This window comes from Elgaria multicarinata, chromosome 1, assembly GCF_023053635.1.
Source record: "Elgaria multicarinata webbii isolate HBS135686 ecotype San Diego chromosome 1, rElgMul1.1.pri, whole genome shotgun sequence".
Taxonomy (NCBI): domain Eukaryota; kingdom Metazoa; phylum Chordata; class Lepidosauria; order Squamata; family Anguidae; genus Elgaria; species Elgaria multicarinata.
Genome location: NC_086171.1, coordinates 27,030,070 through 27,055,411, shown reverse-complemented (window position 1 = coordinate 27,055,411; position 25,342 = coordinate 27,030,070). Strand labels below are relative to the sequence as shown.

Here is a 25,342-nt window from a genome sequence, read left to right as displayed (position 1 = left end):
GAACTGTGAAAAGAATATTAGAGTACAGTGGATTTCATTGTACTTATTTCCTTAATAAGTTTTTTTTAAAAAATGCCTCCAGCTTTGCTCAAGATGGAATAAAGTCTAGCTTGGTAAAAGAATTTGCTCTATAACAACACAATGGTAAGCCTCATTTTGTTGCCAGAAAATGAAAGAGTGGTGGCCAAGGAGGCCTTGTGTAGGCGGGCAAAGAGTTTACAGCATCAAATATTTAGGACTGTGAATGTAAACCAGCTTAGGAATCAATCAGAACATACTAAAATAAATTGGGAGCAAGGAGGAGGGTTTGGTTCCCTCCTCCCAACATAGGAGTATGTTGCATGTTTATACGTAGCTATACTTTCTCCATGGTGCCCCCACCTATTTTTTCTTTGTTTTATTTTTTTAGTTTGTTTAAATATATGTACATGAATTTGTATATAACCATAGCAATGAATACATATTTATTTATTTATTTATTTATTTATTACATTTTTATACCGCCCAATAGCCGAAGCTCTCTGGGCGGTTCATAAAAATTAAAACCACAGTAAAACACCCAACAGTTTAAAACACAATTACGAAATACAGTATAAAAAGCGCAACAGGATAAAACCACACAGCAAAGTTGATATAAGATTAAAATACAGAGTTAAAACAGTAAAATTTAAATTTAAGTTAAAATTAAGTGTTAAAATACTGAGTGAATAAAAAGGTCTTCAGCTGGCGACGAAAGCAGTACAGTGTAGGCGCCAGGCGGACCTCTCTGGGGAGCTCGTTCCACAACCGGGGTGCCACAGCGGAGAAAGCCCTCCTCCTAGTAGCCACCTGCCTCACTTCCTTTGGCAGGGGCTCACGGAGAAGGGCCCCTGTAGATGATCTTAAGGTCCAGGTAGGTACATATGGGAGGAGGCGTTCCTTCAGATAACCTGGCCCCAAACCGTTTAGGGCTTTAAATGTCAATACCAGTACTTTGAATTGGGCCCGGACCTGGACTGGCAGCCAATGAAGTTGTAAAAGGACTGGCGTAATGTGATCTCGCCGGCCAGTCCCTGTTAATAACCTTGCTGCCCTGTTTTGCACCAGTTGAAGTTTCCGGACCGTTTTCAAAGGCAGCCCCACGTATAACGCATTGCAGTAATCCAAACGAGAGGTTATCAGAGCATGGATAACTGTAGCTAAGCTATCTCTGTCCAGATAAGAGCGCAGCTGGTATATCAGCCTGAGCTGATAAAAGGTGCTCTTTGCCACTGAGTTCACCTGTGCCTCAAGTGCTCTTCTGGATCCAAGAGCACCCCCAAACTACGGACCCGATCCTTTAGGGGGAGTGCAACCCCGTCCAGGACAGGGCAAACATCACCTCGCCGGACAGAAGAACCACCCGCTAACAGTACCTCCGTCTTGTCTGGATTGAGTTTCAGTTTATTAGCCCTCATCCAGTCCATTACCGTGCCCAGGCACTGGTTCAGAACAGGCACTGCCTCACCAGGGTTTGATGAAAAGGAAAGGTAGAGCTGGGTATCATCCGCATATTGATGACACCTCAGTCCACATCTCCGGATAATGCATATGCATAATGCATATGCATAATATATATGCATAATGAAATGCATATATATGAAACTTTTTAGCAATTATACATAGACTTCAATAAAAGCAGACCAGATAGCTAAGTAAGTATTCATTTGAAGGTAGCATCTATATGCCACCTATTTCAAATACTGAAAGTGTTGTAATGTCCTCAATCCATTGCATTATACGAGGTGACCGTTAATCCTTCCAATGTTGTAATATAGGTCTTTTAGCTGTCAAAAGGGGGCAGAGAATCCATTGAAACTGATCATTTGTTAATTTCTATGAAGCAGGTATGTAATTTAAAGGAGCATTTATGTAAGTGAATATTAAAGACTTCCAGTACAAAATTTATTCATATAATAACCTCCTCCAGAAAATAAACAATTTCTGGATACTGCCAAAAGATATGTTTAAAAGAAGCATTAGCAACTGGTGGAATTCCCATTTTGTGGAGTGACCTTCTCTTAGAGATCTTACGGTGCAGATGTTCCAACAGTTCGTAACATTGCATCTGTTCATGCAGGTATTCCTGGGGATTTGGTTTTTAGTACTGGCCTATTGAATTTTTGGTATTTACTGTTTGTTTATTGTGGTTTTATTGTATCTGTTTTATTTTGTAAACAATCTTGACATTTTCTATGATAAAAGGTGCCCTATACGTAATTTTAACAAAATCTTACTTTGTTCATTGAGGCATACATTCATCATATCAGTCAATCAAAGTTTATTATACAGTCAGCGACCTGTTGAGTTTATCATATCCTGCCATATAGGTGCCAATTAAATGTTGGATCTTGTCTGATTTCCCTTATGGTAAGTAATTTCTGCTTAAACCTTGAATTTGGCCCTTGGACTGAGAGACATTTAATATTGCTTACATGGTAATGAAGCAATATTTTGGATACGGTAAATAAGAATCGTCAAGCAGCTTTTTGAAGTCAGAAAATTTCAAAGCTTTTAAGCAAATCATACATTAGGGAACTCTCATGTTGGTTCCTGGATAAAGGTGCACAGTTTTCCTTTAATCTCCCCAACCCCTCCCTTCGCACAGCTAACTTAGAGCACAACCTGGGTGTGCACGAACCTGTTCTGCACAAAGCCTATTGAGAGAACATGACACCTCCACTGCCGCCCCGCACATATATATATAAAATTTCAATGGAACTTAGTTTGTAAAAGTTATTGTGGAATTGACCTTAAAATGAGATTACCACCCAATTTTTAATTAAAGGAGGGAGGAAACCTACCCAAACTAATTTGATCAACAACAGAAAAGAAAGAACTAACCAGTCAATTAATCAATCAACAGAGTTAAAGACCCAGATTAATCAGGCCGTGTGTGTATTAATATATGTACATACACATAACGAGAGATCAGGCATTCCATGTCCCTCTCCTTTCACACACCGGGGAATGTCCCTTAAGGTGGAGCTTCCTATGACACAACTATAAACCATTTTTTCCTCCTTCATAAACATTCTATTAATTTATAAATTAATATAGTTTAAATCATTTAATTAATTGATTAAAGATCACAAAATAAAGAGACTAAAGGCACAATCCCGTGCTGGCTGGGGAATGCTGGGAGTTGTAGGACTTTTTTTCTGCCTAAACATGCATAGCATTGTGCCTTTTGTCTCTTTAAATTGGATGAACAGCCAGAGCTGAGACATTTACCTCTCTGCGGGGTCAGTCTTGCTGCGATTCCCTCGAACTCCATCATATCCTCAAAGGACTGGCCTTTGACTTCTCGTTTATGCTGCAGGATGTCAGTGACCAATTCTTTTTGTTCAGCAGGCTCACAAAGAGGCTGTGGGCTAAACAATTCCATGCTGCTTTTCCTAGGGAATGCGTATTTTATCTCTTTGTTGTAGTCCTCTGTTTTATCAGAAACAGGATGTGGGGGCTCTTCCTCAAAGGAACTGTGCTTTTTAATGCCATTCTCTTCACGTTTCACAAATCCCTTGGGCTCTGCCTCTTCAATCTCCCTCGAATGTTGGTTGCTCTCTTGCATTTCCACCGAGGGTTGCCACCGTTCCATTTTCAGGATGTTTTTTAATGAACTATCCAGGTTTTCCACTAAAGAGTGGTATCTGAAATCAGATTTACCGATCTCGTTGATTGTCTCATTTTCTGCTGCCTTCACATGCAGATCCTTACTATAGACTGGCGACAAGGCAGACACCATGGTTGATACTGATGTTACAATAGTGGGAGACAAAGGAGCAATCTTCCCACTCTCACTCTGTACCTATGGAGCAACACAGGGACTTAAAACTGGTAATTCACAGCACAGCCTTAATAACCATAGATGTAATTAGCAAATCCCTTCAAATATTAATATAGGGTAGTAGTGAAACACACAAACAAGGTTCAACTTTCATAGGACCAGTAAAAAGGAATAGAAGTGAGCAGCAGTGCTTCCTGTCTCTTCTCACCCCTAAATCCATACTTTCTCAAGCTGCTTGTGGAAACCATCGCTAATCAAAGCAAACTTCAAAGGTTTACCCTTTCACCAGTAGGTAAGCACATTTTTTGTAATCACCTTTCCCCCCCTAACATACCCAAAAAATATCAGCTAAAGTGATGAGAGCTGGTGTGGTATTAGGGCTCATCTACACCAAGCAGGATATTCCACTATGAAAGCAGTATGAAAGGGGTATATAAAAGGCAGGAGCCACACGACTGCTTTCTAGCAGTATTGAAGTGCTCTGACAACTGTTGGGGGCCACTGACCGATGCCATATACCCCATATACCGATTTCATACCACTTTCATAGTGTTATATTCTTCTTGGTGTAGATGTGTCATGGGCCCCAACAGTTATCAGTGCAGTTCAGTACCACTATAAAGCAGTAGTGTGGCTCTTGCCTTTTATATACCACTTTCATACTGCTTTCATAGTGGAATATCCTGCTTGGTGTAGATGAGCCCTTAGTGTGGAGCAGGGGTGGGGAACCAGTGGCCTCCCAAATGGGGCTATCATCACTGACCATCAGCCATACTGACACATTCTCTTGGTGCAACAAGAGCCAGAGTGGTGTAGTGGCCAAAGTGTAGGACTGGGTGTCGGAGAGATCCAGGTTTTAGTTCCCACTCGGCCATGGAAGCTCACTGGGTGACTTTGGGCCAGTCACAGACCCTCAGCCCAACCTACCCCACAGGGTTGTTGTGAGGATAAAAATGGAGAGGAGGGTTATGTACACCACCTTGGGTTCCTTGGAGGAAAAAAGGTGGAATATAAATGCAATAATAAATAAAGATATAAAAAACAAGGGGTCTGGAAACAAAGCAGTAAAAAACCCAAAACCCAGCCACTCTACATGCCAGTATTATAGTGCTGCATTTAGGATATAGGGGTGGCAGAAGGGGAAGGGACACAAACAACTCAGGAATTGAGAAAACAAACCATGGTTTGCTTGATCATCTGCCAGACAAATCCTACATAGGACAACAACCCATGGGTTAGCATCATGTGCAAACCAGGCCAGTGTGACCAATGTCTATTGAGTAAATATGCATAGGACTGGGCTGATAGAAGAAAACATTCTACACACATACTTGCTCAACCTCTCCAAGCGTGACAGGTTGGGTCTGGTAACGAGCTTTAGATCTCCTTTGTCTAATGTCCCCTCTGCTCCTCGTAGAGACTGCCTTCGTTATTGGTTGGGATAATTTGTTAAATAAGGCCATCTTTTCTGCCAAGCTCAGGGTGGAGGAGTCTGGTTCACCAGACTGATCTTGTTCGACAGCATCTTTGGCTTCTTTTATTTCTTCTTTAGCTGAAGTCTTTTGGTGTGCAGACGCCTGCAACCTTAAAAGTGGAACTGGGAATTAATATTTAGTGTTGCTAAGAAGCTAGTAGTTTCGTCACAGTTTTAGACAGACAGTGGGGGAAAAAATCAGGAAAGCTCCAGACAAAGCATAAGGAAAGCTAGTAAAAAGAGGAGTTGTCAGTTTGGCTTTGTGTAGTTGGATCAATGTTATCTACTCTGCCAGAAGAGCTACCAGCATAAAATAGCAGTTATACCTTCTTTATAAACGCTCTCTCAACAGAGATGTTTGCAGATGGACATATGCTGCCCTGGAGGAGCCATATGGGCACCAAAGTTGCCAAGACTTAGGCATGACATTAACTCTGCCATGAAGGGGGATGCAGCTGCATATAAGCACAGGACTAAGGGCATATTCTACACTGCGGGGGCCAATCTGTTCTGAATTCTTCAACCTGATGTAGCCACTAAACTGGGGGCGGAGAACTTGTGTCCCATCAGACGTTTTGGCCTACAATTCCCATCATACCCCCACCATTGGCTATACTGGCTAGGGCTGATGGGAGGTGTAGGCCAAAACATCTGGAGGGCCACAAGTTGTCCATCCCTACACTTAAGTGCATGCCCACACATTTTATTTGGGGCTCTTATTCTGATCCCCTAGGGGTCACATGGAGGCCAGTGCACAGTTTGTAGGGATGCCACATTAGTTTGCACAGTGAACCAATGGAGTCATGGGGCCCACATGGAAGAAGAATGTCCAAACTCTTGCACACACACACTTTCTGGGTGTCAGTTTCTAGGCTTAGGGACAGGCTCTGTTTTTTTCCATACTGCCTATAGGATCTTCCCTCATCCAGAGGTAGGAAAGAGCACTGGTGGCAGGGGCACATCTGCCTCTTGCACTGATGCTGCCTATGCAGTCTTGTCTAGCTTGTACCATCCACAAAAGGGGGGAAAAGGAAGAAGGAAATACTCATCTTAGTAAAGCACCACCAATTCATACAGGAGGGCACAGGAGTGGTGGAGGCAGTGATTCCATCAGAGCTCCATTAAGCTTTGCATGCATCATAGACCCAGCAGGCAAAGCAAGCAGTAATGACAGCAACACAATAAATCTGAGGTTCCTCTCTTCTCCCTCGGTCTCCATCCTCTACAGCAGACATCCCCAACCTGGTGCTTTCTAGATGTGTTGGACCTTATCCCCCCATCGGTCCCAGCCAGCATGGCCAATGGTCAGGAATGCTGGGAGTTGTAATCCAAAACATTTGAAGTGCACCAGGTTAGGGAAAGTTGCTCTACGTTCACTGTGCTGGTTCTGGGCTTCCTAGATGTATGTAGGCGATAGAGAGAAGAAGTACAACAGGATTCCTCACACTTTGGCAAAGGACCATAACTCTATAGTAAAACATCAGAAGGTCCCAGGTTCAATCCCTGGTACCTCTAAATAGGACTGTGAAAGGCCTCTGTCTGAAAACCACTAGTAGTCAGTATAGACCATACTGAGCTAGACTAACAAATGGTCTGAATCAGGTGAAAGCTGACTTTTTATGTTCCTATCCTGTAACCTATTCAACAAAATACTCAATGGGTAATATCTAAGTCCTACACAAAACAGACCAATTGATATCACTCATATTAGCCTGACCGCTCTTCAAGATCAGAAAGAGAGGCCCTTCTCATTTGCTCACCCCTGAGAACAATTAGAGGCCCCCTCTAGAGTATTGGGCAAAAGGTGGGATACTACTACTACTACTACTACTACTACTAATAATAATAATAACAATAGGGTGATCACATGGGAGAAGACCTTCTCTGCAGTGGCCCCCACACTTTTGGAACAAGAGGTCCTCCATGCACCATCCTTGTGGGCTTTTAAGAAGGCCTTAAAAAGTTTTATTTTACTGTGGCCTTCTCATGATGAGTACTGTTACTGCTGCTATTGCCATTGATGTTCTTGCGGTCTTTATTGTTGACATTTGTTGTTTTTAATTGCTATTTTATTGTGTTTATGTTTTTATTACTTTAAATTTTAGCTGTTTATATGCATTTTATGGATGTAAGCCATCTTGTGAGGGCTTCTGCCCAGAAAGACTGCCAAGAAAGGTTTTAAAGAAATCTTCAAGCTTTGCTCCCTCTTGCTTGGCTTCACCAACTCTGTCACTTTCTTCTTGAGCTATAAGGGCACAGCACCTTGTTGGTTCCCAAGAGGGGAAGGAGCCCAGGAAACAAACAGAGGGGTTTTGGAAGCAGACTAGAGGAATAGAAAGAAGGAAGACCCTGTGATCACAATCTGTCTTTCAGAAAGCCAGAAAGATACGTAGATATCCCAATATAAGTGACTGTTGCCTGAAGATCTGAGGGGGGTGGTATTTTAGTGCTCATATTTTACAGATCCAGAAGAATAGGCCATGTTGTCTTCTGTAGCCAAAAAGCCTAAAAATCCACCTGGCAGCTTAGGGGCCACAATAAAGTAGTTAGCCATAAGAACTCACAGCTTTCCATTGTTTCCCCCTCCAGTATTAATTTCTGATACTGTCTTTTGAATCTCTTGTCGTATCAGGTGTGCTAAATCCAATTGAAGCAAGCAGAGGATTTTTTTGATTACACCTATAGATGGTGCAATTTCCCATCCTTCCATTAATTCTGCAAGTTGTTAGACATTGGAGAGAAATAGAGGAGAGAGCAGGTTGTGATCTCAGGATATACCTAGCTTTCTCATTTTCATTTGTGATACAACAAATGGCTTCGCTCAGGTTTTTATCATGCATTTCCCCCGTCTTCCATATTTGAGAATCGTACCCTCTAAAAGAAGACGTTGTGCTTAACTGGATGCTCCTGAATCAAATACTCAACAAGCAAAGGTGACAAGAAAAAAAAACATTCCTAAAAGTTCCATCAAATTGCTTGGTACACTTAAGACACTTGCATTTATAGATGCATTTGCTAGCAATGACCCCTGCGCTCCCTGTAACATGCAAGTTGCGTCCCCCAGTACCTGGTAGGATGTACAGTGCTCTTAACTACAGTGGGATTAGGTATTCTTGCCACTACAGTGTGGGTATTCACAGTACATGAGGCAGGGGTAGGATCACTTTAAAAAAATAGTCAAGGGAAGGAAAAATTCACAAAGAGAGAGAAGAGAACAGCATTAAGAAGAGCATACAGCATCAACTACATAAAGAAGAAAAACAGTAATTTCTCCCCAGTTAAAGATATTTGATAAAATTGCATTGCAAAGCCCATAATAACTTTAAACAAAGATGTTCCAAGACCTGCTGGTTTCCCTTAAATCTTAAATCAATTTTCATACTCATTTTACTGTTTAAATCTTGGCTGTAGAGCAGAAAGCAATACTGGTTATTTGCAGGAGCATTCCAAAATGTACAGAAATACAGTATATGAAATAATTATTGTCAGGATACACAAGTTTACAAGGTTTCTACAATTCTTGTAGATGCCAAAAGTAAATTGTTCTTCAAGGCAAGAAATCTGTTTTAAGGCGCAATCCTATGCATGTTTAGACAGAAAAAAGTCTAAATGGCTGGGGCATGCTGGGAGTTGTAGGACTTTTTTCTGTCTAAACATACATAGGACGGCACCCTTAAATGGCTCTTAAGCCAAACTGCAACTAACTTCTCCCTTATACCTTCCTCCAACTATTGTTTCATACGTATTTTTCCAGATTAAAGTTGATGCAGCTTCCACTGCTCCATCCCACTTTCCTCTGAAAGTAACTATATAGCTGTTGCCTTCACCTCACCACATATTTGTCAAGGACGTTAATCCCTCAGCAACTGCCAAGCTATAAGGACTTCATAAACGGAAGTGTAAACCTCTCTTTAAAAAGCCAAGCAACTAGCTGATCAAAGCTACCACACTTCCAGCACTTACGTCGCTGCAATGACCACTTCCTCGGTTGTAACAGGTTGCGTGCGTGATCTATCCTGCATTCGCCTCAACCTTCTCTCCACTGCAGAATTTCTTGAACGTGGTTTTGGAATACTCTTCTCATCAAACGACTTTTCCATTTCCTAGAACCAAAGGCACACAAATTAGCAGGCTCAAGAAAAAGTATTACCTAGAGCTGAGCATCCCTTACTGCTGACGGTCGTGGGTGGGCATTCGACTCAGAGGTGAAAAGATTGAGGGGGGGGGGACGACTCAAACCCTTAGTAATAAAAATATGAGACAGCTAGACATCCCTTGCCTTCGCAAAACCGCGTAGAAGCTCCCATGCTTTATCATATTTTATTTATTTATTTATTGCATTTCTAAACCGCCCAATAGCTGAAGGTCTTAGTGGGCATAAGTTTTAGGTAGTATGCAAAAAAAGCCCCATTAGGTTTACTAAAGAAGGCCATGTTCCAGAAACAGGCTGAGCATTCCTTTTTCAAATCCTTATGTCCCCTAGACATAGTATTGGGGACCATAGGATAGTTTGGATTCCTGCATCCAAGGTAGGACACAGTGATCCAACCTCAGAGCCAGGGATCCTTGCTCCTCGCCCCCTTTCCCTTCGCAGCCAGCATGGAGAGAATTGCACCGGCTGCTTCCTGAGTTTGCAAAACTGACCTTGGAGAGAAGAGAAAAGGAGGCATGTCAGAGGGTGGGGAAGGGGCTGGTGAGGCCAGCTCACACTGTCCATCTAGCCAAAATGCAGAGCAGCAGGCGCAAAAAGGTGAGGATTGCCTCTGCCTTATAAGCCTCCAAGTTTGGAGAGTCATAGCCATCCTGATAAGACTGTGCCCTAAGTCGGGGTAGGCGACATCCAGGGGCTAATCCTTCCCTGAAACTCACTGGGGCCTGCAACCTTGCGCACTTCTGCCCGAGAAGGTTCCAGGCATGTGGTTTTGCTTTAAAACAAGTTCCACTCTTGTTTTCTTTCGTTCGTTTCATTGCTTGTTGTTCCCTGCTCCAGAATCAGTCTAGATGTGGAGCGGTGCACAAATGTTGTAGACAAATAAATAGAATATTTTTATTTATTTATTTATTTATTTATTTTATTTACCGCCCCATAGCTGAAGCTCTCTGGGCGGTTTACAAAGATTAAAATTAAACAATACACGTGCTTTCTGTGCACCTTGTACATGTTCTACAAAAAATTCACTGGGGTTTTTGCTGCCACTGCAATGACAGCAAACTAGTGGCAGCATGGGGGTCAGGAGTGGTTGTAAAATAGGTCAGGGGCACTGCAGGAGGCCTGCGTATTGCCCACCCCTGCCATGATAGGAAACTAATGAGACATACAGTTTCTGGTGCATATCTGATGATATTTTGCACAAGCACACACACACGTATACACTCCCTACATATATACTCCCTGCACCTTAAGGTGAAACACGGAGATAAAGCTCATCTCTATCGAGACAAGTGGACACTTACCCTGAAAAGCAACCTCTTTGCAGCAACACTCAACTTGGCTCTCTCATCCAATTTCTCCTCATCTACAGGAAACAAAGAACATAACATTGTAAGTTTCCCAGATATTTCTGAGAGACTCTCAAAGTTGATTTTTTGACACATAAGTAAGCCAGGGAATGACTGGCAAGGAAGTACATCAGCAAGAATTGGTCTGTTCAGTTCTGGGCAGGGCGGAAGCATGCCTTTTTAATGAGAATCTTAGCTGCAGTATGTTATGTAAAACAATTTTCAAAGAGCCAAAGAATTCCCCCCCTTTCCTGGCAGGATCCACTTCCTGGCAGTTATACGGCAAACATCAATTTGAAAATGGGATTTCCAATCCCAATTATTAAAACAAAGAAGTTATTTTCTAGGTTTTGCATGCAATTTACACTGAAGGTAGATAAACTACATACTTGCTTCCAGGAGTCTGGTGACCGCTGGCTTAACACAGCCTCATGATCTGGTAAACATGTTTTCTATATGCTGATATAACTGAACTAATTGCACGTGTGGTGTAGTGGCTAGAGTGTCGGACTGGGGATTGGGAGATCTGGGTTTTAGTCCACACTCGGCCATGGAAACCCATTGGGTGACTTTGGGCCAGTCATAGACTCTCTCAGCCCAACCTACCTCACAGGGTTGTTGTTGTTGTGAGGATAAAATGGAGAGGAGGAGGATTATGTACGCTGCCTTGGGTTCCTTGGAGGAAAAAAGGCAGGATATAAATACAATAATAATAATAATATTCTTCCGTTACCTGTGCCTCCATTTCCCTCTTCTTCTGTTTCCTTGCCTATGTCCATGCCTAGATTTTAAGCCACTGAGGTCAGAAACCTATCCCATCTTTTTTTTTGGGTAATACTAGCAAATGGACCCAGTTTCACACAGGTTGGAATTGCCTTTAGGCTGATACAGAGAAGCCTTTAAGCAAACTTTGACAGCGGTCAGTCACCCTACCTGAGTGAAAGCCTGCTTCCTGGCATTCCTAAGCACAGCCCCTGCCATGGTCCACCCATAGAGCCCCCCGAGGGAAGGGTCTCTTCGCTCCATCCTCCTTAGATGGAGGCTGGAAAGGGGCAGCTCCTGACAACCACCGAACTGTTGTATTCTGTGCTAGCTCCAGCTTTTGGAGTGGCCTTTAAGGGCAGCCCCATAAAAGTTAAACAAGACATGGTAAAATGGGGTAAATTACAAATATTATGGCCAGGGTGCATAGTGGTTAAAAAAATTAAGGCACACCCCAGCCCCTTTGTTTTGTTTTTATCAATCCTAGTTAAGATACCACAACAAATTTTGAATACATTTCAATCAGATATCAATAAATACATTCGGAATTACGGGAGACCTAGTTAACAGTGCAGGTCGTTCAGCACCAGACCTCACAGGGAGGTTTATCACTTTCAAATATTGGTCTGTATTGCCAAGCATTAGTATTAGTGGCATTGGCACAATAGTTCTAGAAATAAAAGACTTTGCACCATGGGAAAAAGTTGGATCAATTCTCTAAGTGAATCTGGAATACTAAACAAGAGTGTAAGGAAACGGAAATGAAAGTAGAAAATCAAGAATGAAAATTTGGGACAGATAAGTCATTTTTTGAACTGCTGTTTTCTGTTGTGCTAGCACTCCATCCCACCAGCATAGGGGCCCTGGTGGTTACTGCTCCCTATGTTTATATTTCTGATACAGAATGGCAACGTATCCGTATTAAATCAGTAAGAGCTATATTAGATGTATCCCCAAGATAAAATTTGTACAAGATGCAATATATATCGTATTATACTCCAATTAAAATTGCAACAGCAACAAAAATTTCCTGATGTATCTGATACTTGCTGTGGATGTGGTAGGTGAAGAGGCACTTTTATTCACAATGCGCATCACATTGCAAAGGTTGCAATACAATTTCGTTAAACAACATCGGCAGGATATTTTTTAAGTTATAAAATATGCGTGAGGATACAGGATCTGTCTAGCTAGGCCCATTGACAGTGCTTTGGGGCTATTCGGTGAATCAAGTTAGGAGAGAACAAGTAATGGTAGTGTATTTGTTAATACTAGCACTCCAATCACTGGCAAAGGAATGAAGGACAGCTATTGTGCCTACTGTTGGAATGTGGAGGAAGAGGATGTGGAAAATAATGCTGTGAACAAAATTACAAGCTAAAAACATTTAGGGGAAGAGAGAAAAGACTCAACAGAGATTTTTTACCCCCAGAGAAATGGGTCAACAGTTATCCAATACAGCAGTCCATATAAATTTGAAGCATAGCTATCCCAACAATGAGTTAGGTCGGTATGATATGAATACATATTAATAAAAAAGCTATTTATTATTTTTCTTAGTGCAATATTTAGATTATTTGATTTTATGTTGTCTATTCGTAAAACAGAAAACTGATTATAAATTATAATCTATCTGTGTATAGAATGCCATCCCTTGTCATCTTTTCGGTGCCAGGATAAGAGTTTCTTCTACTTCCAGGCATTTGGCAGCATATGATAAGGTTTTCAATGAGTCCTGGGATTTTTTTATTGTTGATTGTGCCCCAAAATGTATATTTTTGTATGTAAATGGTTTTACATTATTTTATTTTGCATTTTTAGGTCTTTAAACTGCCCAGATTTGGGCTTTTAGGAGGTATACAAATATAATAAATGAAAAATATGAAATATATAAAAATTAAGTTTTTTAAAAAAATTTAAGGCAATGGCTCAGTTCAGAGAACATGTTTCTCTATGAAGTGGGAAAACTCCACTCAATGGTTGAGTTTGTAGGGGGAATTCACCACACAATATGTTCTAACTCCACTGTTGTGTGACTGTGGGCTCCCATGGAATTGAGTAAAAGTCAATGTGATGTTTGATTGATAGTTCCTCAACCCTCTCTCCTCCCCCTTTGCTGCAAAAAACCCAACAACCCAATCCTGGTGGCTCTCCTAGAGTGGCACTCCCTCCTTTCATCACTCTTGCCAGGGAACTCAGTAGCCAGTGGGAAAAATCAATGTATCAGGAAACTCCATAGAGTCTGCCACACATCACACAACACAACGGTTGTGCAGGAACTTTCCTCTGCACTTTGTGGATATTCAGCGTGGAGTGTTTTCCAAAAAACCCTCCACCATTACATGGAGTTTTCCCTCCAGACAACACATTTCTCAAAGGTGGTGTAAAAACTCCACTGTGGAGTTCTGAAACCACCGTTGAGAAACATGTTTACTGCTTTTAAATTATATATTGTTTTAACTTGGTTCATGATTTAATTTGTTTTTAGCTGTGTATATTTATTATTTTATACTGTATGCTTTTATCTGTATGCCGTCCTGAGATCCTAATGATATAGGGCAGGATACAAATGTTTTAAATAATAAATAAATAAATGTTGTCTGAACTGAGCCACAGCATATAAATCCTTATTCAGGACTGCTTTGGCAAGGAAGTGGAAGGGGGCAGCACCTGCCACTGCCAGGACCCATTGCCAGAGATGCTTCTCACCTGCACTGCCTCTTTCACTCTGGGGTTAATAACTGGGGGCCAGCTATATCATCCAGAGGGTCAGATTTGTCCGAGGTGTCACCAATTGCTACCAAAGGCTTGAAGACATGAAATCTGAAGTAACTCAGATAAAGTATGAGTAGAAAAAAAAATCTCTTACCATCAGGAGCTGGCATTTCTGGGCTGAATGCAGACCTACAGAGATTTTACAAAGGAAAGCACAAATCAATTGGAAATTAGAACTAAGTCACTAATACCTATGCCCAATCATGGTCAAAAGGGACAGCAAATAGGCCACAATTGAGAAAGTTTTTCAAGTTACAATAATATTTCACTTATAATTACCGTTAAAGCAGGAAAGCAAGCAGTTCCAGCCAGGTGTAAGTTGCATAAAGGAGAATGATCTCAGTTAACCCATAGAAGGTCGAAACCTAAAATACTCTGGCGTGTGTTATACACTTGGCTTAGGTCTTCACACTGTTCTTTATTTTATTTTATTTATTTAACCTTGCCTTAAAAATATAAACAAAACGATGCATATAGATACATTTACGTCCATGACAGTGGTCAACTGTTATTTTTGCTTTAAACGCTGACTTTTTAAAAAATGAAAAAGAAAAGAAAGAAAAGAAAAGCAGCCATCCCAAACGGCATTATTTCCTTAATTCAGGGGTGTTGAAACTCTTTCAGCCTGAGGGCTAAATTCCATTTCAGACAAGCTCTCAGGGAGCGCATGCCATTGGTGGGCATGGCCAAAAATACGAGCATCTTTTCACTTAAAGCTCTTACAGCCAGTAGCTAAGCATTAGGAGACAGATTTTGACCTTTTAGAATGGGGTGTGTGTGTGAATTGCACCAATGCTGAGAAACCACCAAATGATCAGTGGTCAGAAGAAAGGAGGTGGGACCAGGGAAAGGGTGTGTGGTCATGTGGGGAGCCCCAGTGGGCCACAATGGGATGCCACCCCCAAGCCTGAGGTTCTTAACCCCTGCGTTAACTGAGGAATATTTAAGCTGTACTGAAAAATTCAAGACCTTGGAAAACCTCGGCTAGATGACTTTCATTACTGCAAAGTGTCGATCTGGATAATGCTACCCCGCTGTGCTCAGCTATAACAAATGCCTACCTATCTGTTTCTTTTCGCTCTGCTGAAGTTATAGGTTGAGTCCTAAATCTCTCAGAAGTCTTTCTACTTTCCCCAGGAGAAAAATAGCGTCTCGGCCTGCGTGACCCTCTTTCGTGTTCAGCGCTGCCAGATAAATCAGTACCTGATGTTGGCATCTCAGAATGAGTTTCACTTTTTACCACGACAGGAAGTCAGAGAGAGGAAACAAAGAATTAGGATGGGGGGAGAGAAGAGAAAGAGAGAAAGAGATGAGGGACAAATATAAGCATCCCATCTTTCAAATCCATTCTAGGTCACACTGCATGCTCCTGGAAAACCATGCACAGAAAAGGAACAAAGTCATTCCAGTCCAGCCACCCAACATCAGAACTTGCACTAAGCAAGCAGAAGCACAAACGAACAGAAGGATTCAGGCCAATTCCATCTCCAAGACACAGTAGGTGGGAGTTGAACTGTGTATTTGAAGTGCTGCAGAACGCAACTGATGTTGAGTTTTGAGTGCCATTTATGCCAAGGACGTGCAAGTGTCACACCAAATAAACAAAATTCAGAAAACATCACCTACAGTTCAGGTTTCTTGCTGGAACTGGCAGTTTCCAAAAAGGTATTACGGAGTTGGGCTACAGAGACTTTTGTGTCAACCATGGTTATCTCACCATTGGGGATCTTTATTTCTTGGGTCTTTGCTTCAGTGCTCTGAAATTCCATTGTGCTCTTTGCATTGTGCTCCTTACTTCTGAAAATTTCTAATTTAGGAGAACCAGTATAATCGGACAGCGATCGAGTAAAGAGCTTATGCTTCACTGGTAACTCTTCCTGAGCATGAACTTTCCCTTTAGCACTTTGTAGATACATGATTCTTTCGCTTCTTTCAATGTTCTCCTGAGCCTTCATCTGAGATCCAGGCATCCACTGCTTAAAATGCTCTAGCTCTCTCTTAGCTTCCAAAGACTTTGGCTTGCCAACCATAAGTTTCTCAAAACCATCTCCTCTGAAGTGGCTCTCTCTGCTCTTCTCTGGCCTACAGATCTGTGAAGGTAAAACTGGTTGTCTTTCCTGCTCAGCCTCCAAATTGCAGTAATCAAGCTTCAAGGATTGATGATTCTGAAGCAAGTCACTTTTTTCATCATCCATCACAGCATCTGGTGGGGACCTAATTATAAACTTGGCATTTGCTGGTGCAGGGAGGCTGCTACCAGGGTTGCTTTCTGGTTCTTCAGCTGCCACTAGTTTAGCCGTATGAGCAATTCCTGCAGGTTGGACATAGCCATGTGTTGGTTGGGATACCAAACCAAGTGGCTGACTGGCAACCCTATGGAAAGCAGATGTTTCTGACTGAAGAGGCGTGAAATTAACAGGCACTGGGCGGATCTTTCTTTGAGACACAGTGTCTGTTAGAAGTTCAGGGCTTCCACGAGCACTTTCCTCTTTCACCAGTTTCTCTCTAACTTTTACTCTTTAAGAAAGAAAAATGGATTAAAAATGTGGCATAACTGTAACTAACTTGGAGAGAGAGAGAGAAAAATCATGCACTAACTTTGGGAAGATTCAGCAACATTAAGTATTAAGCATTGTTAAACTAGGTAACTAGTGGGGGTTATTAGAGAAACTTCCCAACCAGTGCCTTTTGCCAAATCCCAGCCCACTGACATCAGTGAGGATCAGGACAGTGATTATAGCTCAGCCACTTTCCTATCCACTTCTATTTTCATGCATTGCACAAGAGTGTTCTGAACAATTTATAGTCCAGTGTGTCCAATTTGCTGAAGAGGAAATGGAGCTAATTATGGCCAAATGAAGAACTAAGAACTTTAGTTTTTTCTTTCTTTCATTAGGCACTTATACCATTGAAATTCATAAATAGCTGCTTCATTCTGAAATGTTTTGAACATGTTTTGGCACTAATTCAAGTTTCCAGTTAGAAAAAAATGGGATGGCTGCCTTAGCCTTTAGGCACACGCACACGCACTCACGCAAGATAACTATTATGAGAAGAAATGTGGGGAAAAGGAAAGACTCCATTTGAAAAAAAAATTCTAAGCAGAGTTAGAATTTTCTAAGAGGAGACATAACTTAACCATGACATGTAAACCGAGGGCCAATTCGTAGAGAAATTTCTTTTGTTTGTGAATGAAACATGTCTAAGTAACATGCTCTTTTCCACAGCAAAATACAGAAGAAGTGTGAAACGGGGGGAAAATGAGGTCCCCACTTCTACAGTATATATGATGCTGAGAAATGCAGCAATTTGAAAGCATGTAAGCCATTTACAGCTCAAGGGAGGAAAATTACTTCTACCCATAGTACAGTATAAGAGTATAAGAAGGGCTGTGCAGGATCAAACCAAAAGCCTATCTAGTCCAGCTTTTTGTTCACACAGTGGCCAACCAAATTGCACCTATGTTCACAGTGCAATTTGGTTGGCCACTGTTATAGACATCATGAATAGTAGCCATTGATAGTCTTATCCTCCATGAATTTGTCTAATCTCCTTTTAAATCTGTCCATGTTGGTGGCCATCACTACATCTTGCAGTAGCAAATTTCACAGTTTAACTATACACTATGCCAGCTTCACAGTCAATGGGAAACCATTTCCCCCCATTATGCAAATGAGTCTGCTGGAATTTCCAAGCTTCTGTGTCCACTTTTTCCTCCTCTTCTCTGCACCAGGAAGGGGAGACAGAAATCTTCTGCTTTTAAACAAAACTCAACAGTTCACTATGCTATCCAGACCTACACTTGGTTTATACTATAGTTTCAAAGTAAGCCAGGATGTGAAATTATGGATTCATCCTGACTTGTTCACACTAACTATAGTTAAAATTAAACAAGCCATGATTCCCTAAGTTCAAATGTCATGGGGAACTGAAATCTGTTTAAAAGTGAAAGTGAATGCTTTCAATCTCCTTCTCTTAGTGTATGAAACAGATGACTGGGTGAGAGAGTGCAAGGTAGAAGTTTGGACTGGCTCATTCATTTAGTAGAAACATGTGGTTTCTGTAATACATCTGAGCAAGGCCATTATTTTTTAAAAATTACTTAATTCTGGGAGGTGACAGAAAAAAGGAAGAAGTTACGATTTTTGTTGATACCGGGAATAACTTTTTGTTATATTGGGATTTCAAGCATAATCTTTCATTGGAATTGTTATTATTCTGAAGCTATAATGTCTTAATCTTGTAACTTTAATTTTGGGAAATGTGTATATATTATGCAATTTTGCTGTCCAGGGCTATGCATTTTTACTCAGCAGTAACTACCACTGAGTTTAATGGAAGCTACTCCTGTGTGAGTTTGAAAACTTAGAATGCCATCTCAGTTTGTTAATTATTACTTATTATTATTATTATTTATTTATATAGCACCATCAATGTACATGGTGCTGTACAGAGTAAAACAGTAAATAGCGAGACCCTGCCGCATAGGCTTACATTCTAACAGAGCCTTTTAGCTATTTATGCATCCATGTCTACTTAACAGAATTAAGTAGCTGTGCATGTCAACAAATACAAAAGTTGAACCTGAAGATCTTAGAGATGGGAAGGAACCAATGAACCTATGAATCTGTGATGTAACTCTCCAAGGTGCAAATGCCTCCACTGCCTTAATGATGGACAATGACTTTAAACCGTGATTAACATTAATTGTGGTCTCACCCATGGTTTAAAGCTTGTTAGCAAGCTTTGATTAGCCTTAACTATGGTTAAAGCAGTGTTGTGGAAATATATGAGTCAGAAGAAATTTATGTATCAGAAAAGTTTGAATAGGACATAGAATCCATGCCCAAATCTTTCTCTGTTCAGCCACCCTACATGGTATTTTCAAGGTTTTAAGTGTTTTCTACACCTTCATTTCTTTAAGGAACTATTATAGCTTAGGAGTGTCTACACATTACATTATTAACAAATAAATGTTCATTGTGAATATGTTGCACAGCAGTGAACAAATGGAATTTTATTATACCATGTTTTAGTAGTCCAGTTTATGACTACTTCACCTGTTTATTGGAGAACTGCTCTTTGGGATGATAGTATCCCTTTATGAGAATTGTTGTGTAAACATGCAAGGTGTTCACAACTCCAAAAACAGGCAAACGCATTAACTATACACGCCTATGCATTTTCAAATTAAGAGAAACTCCGAAGTATGGAAAAAAGCTCCTGTATTCAGTGCTTGCAACATTTCACAAGCTAATGTTCTGTTCCAACGCAGACTACAAGTTGGAGAAACATGTTAATGACAGGCTAAAGACAAGGCCGTAATTTCGCCAATGCCACTGTGTTTACAGCTGTGGAGCAAACATAAAGTGCATTTCTGTTGCTTCCTATCAAAACATCAATTAGTCGTAAGTGACAAAAAATGAGCAGGAATTCCCAGGAAGAGATTCATCAGAGAAGTTAAACAGAAACTGTATTTTCTAATCCAATGCTATTAATGGGTGTCAACAACATTTGTTAATACGATAGTGGGGGGATGGAAAAGGAGAGGGAATGTTAACAGTCTAATCATTGTTATTTAAGTCACACAGCTACAGGGTAGTATACCTGGAGGGCCAGTTGATAAGTGAAGCTGTGTCCCCATCCGAATCTTTCTGAAGAAACCAATCGAGTTTTGCTTTCCCTGCACTACTATAGAAAATAGAACTTCAATTTTTTCCCCCCCTGATGGTATGTGAATGCATGCACACTCAATTCCCCTGCTCACCCACCACACACTTAGGGCACAATCTTATTCAAGTTTAGACAGAAAAAGAAGTCCTACAATTCTCATGCTGGCTGGGGCATGCTGGGAATTATAGGACATTTTTCATGCATAAGATAGTGCCCATAATCTTAAAACAGTTTTACTGTAATTCATCATAAGACTTTGGCTTATAAAATGTAAAAGGCAGACTTGCAGTTTCAGTACAGCTGCATGTGAATTTGACTAGGAACACATTTACAATATACATAAAAAAGCTAAAGCTTTGTTAAGACAATGATGTCCACAAGATGGACTATTTCACTTGAATATGGGGGTGTGTTCTGCTAAAACTATGTATTGAAATTATTTTCTCTCTTGCTTGATACTTAATCTGAGCAAGAGACTTGACCTTGGGGGAGCTAGGGGTGGTGACAGCCGACAGAAAGCTCTGGCGTGGGCTGGTCCATGAAGTCACGAAGAGTCGGAAGCGACTGAACGAATAAACAACAACAACAAACACATTCATATTAACAAATGATATCTTGACTTAATGAAACGAATTCAGAAGTTTTTGTTGTTGTTGTTTTTAAAAATGAAGTTTAATCTGAATTTTCATTTTTAAAGTAGGATGAGAAATTAAACTGAGAGAAAATGGAATGTTATAAGGGATAAAAAGAAGTCAGATATACCTAAAATATAAGCACTTCCTTAAACTCTTCTTTTAACTTATTACCTAAATTAAATACAATATTTTACTGTGGAGACAGATGGGGGTTTATTTGTGTTTTATTCAAAATAAAGGAACCTTTTCATAGTCTTTGAAGAACCTGGACCTAGAGGAAGAAAGTTCTCCTGTTTTGCCAAATATTTATTTGTGTATTCAATTTATGTATAACCCAATTGAAACTTGTCCTCAGTTTATACACATAGAATCCCAAAGCAGTAAAATCAAAAATAACACTGATGAAAATATTTTAAAAGTTAAACATTAAAATATTAAAGAGCTAGTGGTAAAAGTGATAATAATGAAATGTGCCTTTAGGAGAACTCGAAATCATAAGAATAAGCAAGTATGAACACTTATTTTTCCTCATTTGAAAAAGAAAGAAAGCGATAGGATGTATACAAGAAAAATACTTAACCTGGCAATGATCCAAAACTGCAAACAATGGATCCCCACTGACTAATCATCTACTTTAACATTAACTATTTCAGACCAGGTTCTCTTAACAAATACTAGTTTTCTAACTTAAACTGGAAAAGGCAAGTTGTGTAATTTTCAGTCATCCACAAATTGCACCAAATTGTTTTTTAAGTAGAGCAATGACAACCACATTTGCTCGGCTCCAATGGTCAGCACTCCTATCCCAAAGAGCTGACAGATCTTGAGAGGTATGGAAGCTAGAGAGCTTGATGCCAGGGTGAACTAGCTTAATCTTTCTCGCAGAGGAGTTTTAGAGGAAGTCACACTGACCTGATACGCAGCCCAAATGGAAAGAATAAGGAAACTAACCGAATGAATCCCACTGAGAGTGTCCTGGTCTAGATGTGCTTCCTGTATGTACTTTGATCTATGCTAAAGGTGTGGGTGGGTGTGGGTGCACATACACTTCAGAGAGCAATAGATACAAAGGGATCAGGTGCAATTAAAAGAAACGATATCATTCCAACTGGGAGTGATTTTGAACACACACTTTCTCTGGATCCAGAAGGTAAGAACTAAAGTAAGTACTAAATATTCAACACGTTTATTATTTATAAAATGGCTCAAGGACTGAGGTGCTGTACATTTTTTAAAAATGATGTAACTAAAGGTGTTCCATCATTTACTACATTCTAGACTGACAGGGTGAATATTGCTTCCATACATTTTCTTTGAAGCCATTCAATGCCATTGCTACTGTGCTACTGTTACTGTGACTCCATTTTTTGGGGGGGGGGGGTTTCTCCTGTTTACCGGGATCTCAGGCAGTGATCAGGTAGCAAACATGATAACATCATAATTTTACTCATCCAAACAAAGCCCAGTAAGAGCAAGGGAAATGCTTCCTGAATAAATGAGCACTTTCATCTGCTTTCACAGCAATCCCTGAAAAATTGCTGAGAAGATTGGGGGAGGTAGGGACCTTTTGGCACTGCTGGGGAAATGGTTTAGACCAATAAAAACTTCTATCCACATGGTTGGATAGTTACATAACTACCTACAACAGAAGTGACCTCATGAGAGCAACCCTGTATGAGCTGTAACGCTGCATATCACTGAAACTTTGAAAACCACAATGGTCAGAGAATCTTTGCTTGATTTATTTATTGGTTCAGAAATTTAGACAAATTGTTTGGCAGGGAGCATAGCCAAAACCATGACCAATTAAGAAGGATCACTGTTGCTTCATTTCAGAGTGCACAATATAACACTGGTGAGTTTAAATGCAGCTTGTGAAATCAAGATCAGGTGCCTGAAGAATAAAAGAGAGGCCAAAGATAGCATTTGCCTGCAGCCAGTTTAAATTTCTTATTGAACATGACAAATGCTATAATACAAAATCCACTTAAACGGAAATGCTTGCACTTATGGTGTGTCCCACTGATGCCAATGGTGTTATTTATAAACATTTTTTAAAAAACAAAATTATAAAGAACCCAGAGAATTGTAGAAACAAGTTTGCTTTTCTTACAAAGCCTTAAGCCTCTATCTCTTTATAATTTCCCAAGGGGGCTTTAGTTAGAAAAGAGGGTAATTATTTAGATTGTTTTTTGGTGAATAAGTCCAGCTGGTCTGATTCAGAAAGAAGATACTTTTTGTTTACATGCAATAACAAGACTCTCATATTGGCATTGGCCAACTTCGCTCTTACAGCCCAAATGTATAGAGCAACATTTCTGACCTTGCAGAATGTATGATTTGTTTTAGCATTGTTTTTATTATGCTTGTTGTAACCATTGGTTGAAACAATAAAGCTTTATTACTACTACTAGAAAAGAAGGGGAATGTTCCACTTGAGCTTCGGACAAGTGCATAAATTGGACACTAGCTTAAGAGAAAGCAATCTCTACTATGTGGAAATTATTACAGCATCCTTCCAAGTAGTCTATATATTTGAATGTGTGATACTGGAAGCCACTTCGGTGCATCTCTCCTCAATTTTCTCCTTTTCATTAGTTAACTTGCCATTGCAACTGGGGCACCATTTTGGGATAGTTATTCCTAACTAGCCAACTCTGTTAAGACGCCTATAAAGCAAAAAGTAGCTCCCTTCCAGCAATCTGTCTCTCTCAGCTGCTGTACTTCTCTGCAACAGCCTTTCATTTGCCAGCCTACCCTGTTGGGAATCCCCAACCTCTCTGAACACAGTCTTTGTCAGTTGCGCTCACCTGCTGCCAATCACAGCTCTTTCCCCTGCTCCTTACCTGTGAAACTTGCCCCAATTTTCAAAGTGCTTTAAAACTCCCATTTCTCCCTTTCATCATTACCACTCAGTATATTTGCTATGACACTTAGCTTTGTTTTCGGTTTCTCTCGCTCCATAGAGAATTCGATTCAATCCAATCCAAAAATGGCAACTGCACATTAAAATTTCCCCTCCCTTTCTGTAAAGTTTCAGTGAGATTACTTTTATTCTGACACACAGCACTGTGCGTATCGCCAGCCAGCATCACCAGATGGAAGGGAAACAGAAAATATGGTAATGTCACAATGCAGGTTAAGTTGCCCTGGATTTTCCCTGAGAGCGGGGAGGCTGGTAAACAAGGAGGCTGTTTTTGCCATTTTTAGTGATGATTATTTCTTTATTTCTTTATTGTATTTCTAGACCGACCAATAGCCGAAGCTCTCTGGGCGGTACTTAATGTATCATGTATTTCTGGCTTATATTGTGGGTAGATAGAAAAATTCAGCTAGGAAGTTCTTAAATTCTTTACTCAATTGAATTGATGATATCTGGATTGTTTGACATTTAACATTGTGTTTTATCCATGGTCATTCCAAGATGAATACAACGCATTTCCCTTCAAAATTCATAATTTTATGTCATAAGCATTTTGATCATGACAGACTTTCCAGAACTCCTTCCTTCAAATGGTTTTCTCTTCACTGAATAAGAAGCCCTCATAAATCTCACAATTGTCCTCAAACATACAGATCCCTAGTTTGGTCTGCTGGCTCTTACTATCACCTTTGATCTCATAGTACTAGTACACATTTAGTGTAAACACCTTCTACTTCCTCAGTGGATTTGCTTTCCAGGCACAATACTTAGGCCATGCAATCTGGGCCACATTTCAAATTCTCTCTCAAAACTCATTTTGGGAAAACCTTCCATTCCTGCCCCCTGCCCACACCTTCTTCCTATTTTTGTAATACCAAAACCGAACACAGAGAATGTGTGATTGTACTTTACCTCTTCATGAGGAACCCTCTTGCTACTTTTTTTTCCCTACCCAGTCTTCCCCTTATTATCATCATCATCATAAAATGTTACGATATTGTAAAATCCTTGGAGTAGGTAGAATATACGCTAACACTACTCTATAAAGAGTGACAGCAATACTGGACTTACCCTAGTCGGGTGTCATTGAGGGAATGGCTTGGTGACACTAGCTGTTTTGGTGAGGTAAGGGAAGCCCTGTGAGTTTGCTTTGGCGAACTTGGCACTTCACTTCGGGAGGAGTCATGGCTTGGAAATGAGAAAGACGTGGAATTCTCTGACGCAGGTAGCAGATCATGTCTGGGCTCTGGGGCTTTTCTTTCATTGTCCTCATTCAAATGCAGTTCTTCCCCTTCTGGAGAACTCTCTCTCTCCTGCCCAGAATATTCCTTTGACTCTGAAGCAGCAATCCTCAGTTCTTTATTCTCAGTTCTCGTCAAGTACAGAGAACCGTAATCTTTACTCTCATCCTCTTTTTTCTCACTCTTCTGTACCCTCTTCTCAGCCACATCCTGTTCTTTTCTTGTCCTGGTATATTTGGATGAATATTCAGAGTCCACATCTGAATCTATTGAGAGTCCATATTTTTCAGCCAACTGACGTCTTCTCTCTGCCTTGTACCTAGCTATCCTTTCTGCTTTGGACTCAAGCCCTTGGGAATCCATGCCTAATGGACTGTAAGAAGATGGCTTTGTTTTTCCTCCAGTGGATTCTGCTTGGTATCTGGATCTAGGCTGATTCTCTACTGAAGAATCTGAAGTTTCTTCTTCATTTGACCTTCCTGTAACAATATTAAAAAAACACAGCAGTTTCTCCTGATTTCTTTCCAATAGTTCTCTTGTTGTTGGTTTTTAAAC

The 25,342-nt window shown here is 40.5% G+C and overlaps 1 protein-coding gene across 5 annotated transcripts in view; it reads right to left on the bottom strand.

Moving 5' to 3' along the window:
* The window catches only part of SVIL (supervillin), a 133,108-nt gene that overhangs the window by 56,308 nt on the left and 51,458 nt on the right, over positions 1 to 25,342 (bottom strand). For all 5 annotated transcript variants that reach the window (XM_063125207.1, XM_063125196.1, XM_063125217.1 and 2 more), the window contains 10 exons: positions 24,618 to 25,266; positions 19,923 to 20,006; positions 15,942 to 16,832; positions 15,377 to 15,547; positions 14,410 to 14,444; positions 10,734 to 10,795; positions 9,243 to 9,382; positions 8,347 to 8,442; positions 5,137 to 5,389; positions 3,253 to 3,826 (listed from right to left, as the gene is read on the bottom strand). In XM_063125207.1, coding sequence (XP_062981277.1) covers positions 3,253 to 3,826; positions 5,137 to 5,389; positions 8,347 to 8,442; positions 9,243 to 9,382; positions 10,734 to 10,795; positions 14,410 to 14,444; positions 15,377 to 15,547; positions 15,942 to 16,832; positions 19,923 to 20,006; positions 24,618 to 25,266 — 2,955 coding nt within the window. The remainder of the gene's footprint in view (positions 1 to 3,252; positions 3,827 to 5,136; positions 5,390 to 8,346; positions 8,443 to 9,242; positions 9,383 to 10,733; positions 10,796 to 14,409; positions 14,445 to 15,376; positions 15,548 to 15,941; positions 16,833 to 19,922; positions 20,007 to 24,617; positions 25,267 to 25,342) is intronic.